The 6,644-nt window shown below is 39.3% G+C and overlaps 1 protein-coding gene across 1 annotated transcript in view; it reads left to right on the top strand.

Annotated features, from left to right (window-relative positions):
• LOC122562670 (P2X purinoceptor 4-like) overlaps nucleotides 1–2,079 on the top strand; it is a 42,682-nt gene extending 40,603 nt beyond the window's left edge. Inside the window, exon 10 of the mRNA XM_043715714.1 lies at nucleotides 1,530–2,079. Coding sequence (XP_043571649.1) covers nucleotides 1,530–1,682 — 153 coding nt within the window. The 3' untranslated portion in view covers nucleotides 1,683–2,079. The remainder of the gene's footprint in view (nucleotides 1–1,529) is intronic.
• The last annotated feature ends 4,565 nt before the right edge of the window (nucleotides 2,080–6,644 follow it).

Below are 6,644 nucleotides of genomic sequence, written 5' to 3' on the forward strand. Positions count from 1 at the left end.
TGCCCGAAACGTTGATTTTCCTACTCCTTGGATGCTGCCTGACCTGCTGTGCTTTTCCAGTTAGAAAAATTCACAGGATGAAGATCAAAACCCAATATTGGAGAAATTGGGGCAGCGAGAAGTCAATTTAATGAAACAAAGATGGATGAGTGGGACCTAGTGTGATACTTGAGATAAGGTTTAGTTGAGCTCATATTTTGGGAGAGAAGATGATTGGAGGCTGATCAGGAGAGCTTTAGAAGATACAACGCTGGATGTGATATAGACATGAGTAAGGCAGGCAATATAACAAGTGAAATTAGCTGTCCAGTGTAGTTCATCTTGAGACTGATAGTCTGAAGGCATAGGCTCAGCTGAGGCACAAGACAGGAAGTGGATTTGAATTTAGAGAATAGTAGATTATGGGATTTTTTAAAAATAAGGCATTTCTTAATTACTCACATATCTTATGATAACTCCTTGCTTATTAGAGATTACCTTCCAGGAATTATGACCACCAGGTTTCAGTTTCTGCTTTTGATATTGTTTGGAGTAGCTGAGAAGCATCTCTGCTCCGCTCTCTCCTGTTTCTGGAAAAGAACCCTTGATTGTGGTTCAGTGAGGTACCTGGAATCCTGCTCTCACATGAGAAGCCTCAAAGTTTTTCAATATTTCCTGAATGAGTTCGCAAACATCTCCAGTGACAATTGTATGTCTGCAGCAGTATGTGTCTTTGTGCACTTGAACATCCAACCTGACAGTTATCTGTATATCTCAAACCCTATCCTTTGTGCCTTTTTATTTGCCAAAAATGTTGTTTTTGACTTTACAAAGACAAATCTGTTTTACTCTTCTTTATGCGTGTTAGATGTTTGCATTTTGGACTAATTTTTAAACAGTTAAACATTTATATTTTCATGAGCTGTGAATTAACTAGTTTTGTTTATTTTTAATAAATGCAAAATATTGATTTAGAATAAAAATAAAACTTACTTTGAAAATAAGCCTGAAGTCTAAGGAAACCGTACCAGAGAGCAAAAGACGACGGACTCTAGGGACCATTCTGATGAAGAAAGATCTAAGATTGAGTGGGAAGCTGCTTAAATACACGCAAACCATCCCAAACATTGATAAAAGTGACATAAAAGTATTTTTCATTTCTTTTGTAAAGATAGCCAAACAAATGATATCATCATGAGATTTATGCTTTTCTTTGAGGAAGCTTCTATAGTTTGAGGTAGCACTGTTGGATATGGGCATTAAAGGTAGAGACTACATATGAAACATTTAGAGAAATAATTCTCATGGAAGAATTTAAAATTTCAGCTCCTAAATTAGTAAGAACTCAGAGCTAGAAGATTGCAAAGGCAAGGCAGGTATCTGAGGTGGCTGATCGTTGACCCAATGCACAAATTCAAACTCTTTCTCCATCATCACCTTACCACTCCAAAATCCAAGGAGGATGGAAAATGGCTAGTGAAAGGAAGGAACGTTGATAGGGAAGAAGGAAGAACTCACATGGATCTCATTCTTTCTTTCTCATTCTTCAGGAAGAAAGGAAGGTTCTGAGAGTGGAAGTGATGTCTACAGGCCAAAGTTATTTGTCACAAGCTGCCACACTTTCAGACAGATTGTTGAAGTTTCAGGGTAAATCCATGGGATTTGTTGGGTGCATAAGGTTAATTTCATTGAAATGTACATGATTGCAAGGGGACTTGAAAGGGTACAGACTAAGAGGGTTGTTTCCACTGGCTGATTGACCCATATCCTGAGACAGTGCCCTCAATCATTTACCATTGAGCTGAGAAGAAATTTCTTCAAGGGTTGTGAATCTTTTGGATTCTCCATATCTAAGAGGATTCTCTATGCTCCACTTTATTAAGGCTGGAACCGATAATTAGAATTGAAACCCAAGATGCACCAACTACATATTGGATGGTAAAATTGGTTTGGAGGGCAATATGGAAAGAATGTAGCTCAGACTGAGACTAGAGTACATAGTCTTAGATTACATTAGTCTTAGATTACTTACAGTGTGAAAACAGGCCTTTCGGCCCAACAAGTCCATATCAACGCTCCAAAGAGCAACCCACCCAGACCCATTCCCCTACATTTACCCCTTTACCTAACACTACGGGCACATTTACCCCTTTACCTAACACTACGGGCAATTTAGCATGGCCAATTCACCTAACTGCACATTTTGATTAAGTAGTCCTTCTGACTGCAGCTATGAGGCCAAGTACAGACACTGATTTGAATGCAGGGGAGCTAAACAAGATACTTGAGGGCTAGAGAATAAAGTAACTCATTATTCTTCAAATGAAGCAGGTAAACTTGCAGTTTTACTAAGAATGTAAGAGCCACTCAAACTCTTTAATTAAAGAAAAGCCTCACATTTCCACTAAAAGGTGCAAACAAATGGACTCAAACCAGTTAGACACAACCAGTTTCCAACTTTTTACATCAATCCTACAAAAAGACCAATTGTCAATACATAACATGAACTACCAAAAAAGGAATACGGCAAAAAAGGAAAGTATCTCTGGATATCAAAAAAATGACAAAGCTTCACTCACAGTTGCAGAACAGTGATTTTAGAGTTCCTTTTACATTTACAAGTTTCTTGCACATGTTACAAATTGAGGACAGAAGGTTTACAATGTAAGCATGTCAGTTTTTCTAACATAAATGTACACTGCTTAAACAATATTATGTTTTGCACAGGCTGGAAAATTTGATATTATCCCTACAATGATAAATATCGGATCTGGGTTGGCATTATTAGGAATGGTAAGTTATTTTATGTAACAAAAATGATGGCTATACAATAAATATTCTGAACAATATAAGCCACATTTTATATTTCCTTTAAAGCAAAGAGGTTAGAGGATCTTTACTTTCCAAGTACCTACAGGTCGGGTTCTTGCTTTGTAAGAAGTTGACAGTAGCCATGTTTCAAAGTGGTAGCACTATTCTTTTCAGAGTGTTTGTGTCTCCAAGAAATATGACATGTTGTGTTTGGAAGCAGAGAAATTCAATTAACAAGGGAAGCAAACTCTGTCAATTGAGGTCAAAAATAACACTTCTGATCCATCTCAGTAGGATCTAAACTCTTTGTAGCAATCAGATGATGTTTTGAAAATAATTAAATATTTCACCCTTTGCTAATGCCTATGGTCAACTATTAGATGAAACTGAGTGTCAAGTCTATATTCTCAAAATGCTAGCATGTACATTGTTGCAGAAGAGATAAATGTGGAGTCCTGGGTACTTTAGACTACTCGCCGGCACTCAAAAAATGGTACCCAAATACAAATTACACTTAGGAATTTTCTCCTGTTCAGTTAATAATTATTCTGACCATAATTGTAAACAGTCAACAAAAGGAGAAACAGAAGATCCCAAGAATTGGGATTGTTGTAGACCAAACAACCCTTGAGGGTGTTTTACCAACCAGTATGATGGTAGTGAATCGTGGGCTTCAATTCTGATCATTCTGCTGAAGCTTTAATAAAGTAAACAAGGGAGCATCCAGAATCCTTGAACATGGAGAATCCAAAATATTCACATTCGTTTAAAGAAGTTTCCTCTCATCTCAATCCTAAACAATTGACTATTATCCTGAGATTGTGCCCTCAGTCAGCTGGTGGAAATAACCCTCTTAATCTCTACCCATTTAAGTCCCCTCAGAATTATGTACATTTGAATTCTAATATACTCGAGAGAACTTAGGCTGAATGTAAAGATTTTCATCAGACTACTCTTTTATTTCAGTGACAAATCTTGTGAACCTTTCCTGTATTTCTTCCAACTCAACTATATTTTTCTTAAATATGGAGACCAAAACTACACACTTTCAGGTGTGGTCTCACCAAAGCTCTGTCCAATTTTAGCAAACTATCTTAATCTTAAATGCTAGTTCCCTTTCAATAAAGGCTAGTATGCCGCTTGCCTTCCTAATTGCTTTACCTGGATGCTAGTTTTGTACTTTACTAACAAGAAGGTCCCTTTTGAGCATCAATATTTGCATATTTAATACCTTTAAAACTTCTTTCAATTCTTATGACCAAAGTGCACTCTTTCATTGGGTGAGAATATCGCCAGGAAGACCAGCATTTGCTGTCTATTCTTAGTTTAAAAAGGCAACTGAGGGGATTGCTGGAACATTTGAGTGCAGTCAAGGGAAACCATTACTGCTAATCTGGAGTCACATGTAGACCTCTATTGGGTAAGGATGGCAGATTTCCTTCCCCTAAATGAGTTTTTAGAACAATTGATGATAGAAACCTTGGAGCATGGAAGTGAAATAGACTTTCAATTCCACATTGAATTTAAAATACTCTCGCTGCTATGGTTAGATTTGAAACTATGTCCCCACAGCATTAGCCTGAGACTAATGCTGTGAATTGACATTACCACTACATCATTTTATTTAATGAATTGATTAGTTATTAAAATTATTCAGCAAGTAATAGAAAGCATCCTAACTTTGAGACCAATGAATAAAATACAAGTTACTAGAAGCTGAAACGGTATCCATCTACCTGGACCCCTATTCCAATTATGCCAAGTTCTACAAGGGGCTCTCTGAAATGTCGACCTTCTTCCTCAACTGAGGATTCCCTCACCAAAGACAAACTTGTCATAATAAAACTGGCACAAAACAGCTGATGGCAGGACACTCAGTCATGTTTGACCCCTCTCCCACACTTTGGCCCTCATCCCTTCTCTCCCACAACAAGCGATAGGGTTCCCCAATCCTCTCATCACCCCACTAGCAACCACATCCAAAGGATCATAATCCAGCCTCAGACACAATCCCCTCCCTTGTCAGCCTTCCACAAAGACTATTCCGTCTGGGATATCTTGGCCCACTCCTCCTTCACTCCCAAAACCACTTCAGACCCCCACAACATCTTCCCATGCAATTGCAGAAGGTGTAACACTTGCTTGTTTACTTCCTCCCTCCTCACTATCCAAAGCCCCAGACACACTTTCCAGGTGAAGCAGCAATTTACCCGCACTTCACTCAAATCTACTCTACTGTTTAACAATGTGGTTTCTATGTTGGGGAGACAAAACACAGACTGGATGTCAACTTTGCAGAACACCGACATTCTGTCTGTAAATATTAGCCTGTGCTTCCTCTTGCTTACCACTTTAACACTTCATTATGTTTCCTGGTGAACATCTGTCTCAGGCTTGCTGCGGTGCTCCAGCAAAGCTCAACATCTTTTTTTCCACTTGGGGACCGTGCGGCCTTCAGGACCCAGTATCAAGTTCAATAATTTTAGGGCCTGAGCACATTCTTCTACGTCCTTACTTCAACTGCCAGACAACAGGCCTTGTCATCACACGGGCTGCCACCAAAACCAACCCATTAATAGCCACTAATGGTCCCCATTAGCAACTATTGATTCTCTTAGAGTCATAGAGATGTACAGCACGGAAACAGACTCTTCGGTCCAACTCGTCCATGTCAACCAGATATCCCAAACTAATCTAGTCCCATTAGCCCAGCACTTGGCCCATATCCCTCTAAACCTTTCCTATTCATATACCCATCCAGATGCCTTTTAAATGTTGCAATTGTACCAGCCTCTATCACCCTCTGCATGAAAAAGTTGCCTCTTGGGTACCTTTTATATCTTTTCCCCCCTCACCCTAAACTTATGCCCTCTAGTTCTGGACTCCCTGACCCCAGGTAAAAGATCTTGTCTACTTATCCTATCCGTGCACCTCATGATTTTATAAATCTCTATGATGCTCCAGGGAAAACAGTCCCAGCCTATTCAGTCTCACCTGATTGCTCAAATCCTGCAAACCTGGCAAAATCCTTTTAAATCTTTTCTGAACCCTTTCAGGTTTCACAACATCCTTCTGATAGGAAGGAGACTAGAATTGCATGCAGTATTTCAACAGTGGCTTAACCGACGTCTTGTACAGCTGTAACATGATCCCCCCCCCCCCAACTCCTATACTCAATGCTCTGAGATCACTCCTGCCAGGAACATGAAAACAAGAGCATGCCATTTAATCCCTTCACCACATTCTGCCACTAATGTAAACACAACTGATCAACAAGCGAACTCCAAAACAATAACATTTACTCATAATCTGTTATCAACCAATGACAGTTTAAAAACGAACCATTAAGAAAACATTTCTCTTTGTGGAAAACAGTTCCAAGCTTCTAACACTATTTGCATATAGAGGAGTTTCCTAATTTTACTTATGTAAGGTCTGGCTCAAAACTTTTAGGACAGCGCCCTTTAATCTTAGATTCTCCAACCTGTGGATATATTTTATATTTATCTATTCACTCCTTTTAATATCTCTAAACTTCAAACAAAACACATATTCTTCCAAGTTTCGGGGAACATAACCTTAATTTGTAGAATTGCTCCTGACTGTGGCATCTGGTGTTCAAGTCTGTTTTGTAAATCATTGCTGCATACCATCCAGGAGAGAAAGTGAGGGCTGCAGATGCTGGAGATCAGACCTGAAAATGTGTTGCTGGAAAAGCGCAGCAGGTCAGGCAGCATCCAAGGAGCAGTAGAATCGACGTTTCGGGTATAAGCCCTTCCTCAGGAATGAGGAAAGTGTGTCCAGCAGACGAAGATAAAAGCTAGGGAGGAGGGACTTGGGGTAGGGGCTTTGGA

The sequence above is a fragment of the Chiloscyllium plagiosum genome, chromosome 25 (genome assembly GCF_004010195.1).
Source record: "Chiloscyllium plagiosum isolate BGI_BamShark_2017 chromosome 25, ASM401019v2, whole genome shotgun sequence".
Lineage (NCBI taxonomy): Eukaryota > Metazoa > Chordata > Chondrichthyes > Orectolobiformes > Hemiscylliidae > Chiloscyllium > Chiloscyllium plagiosum.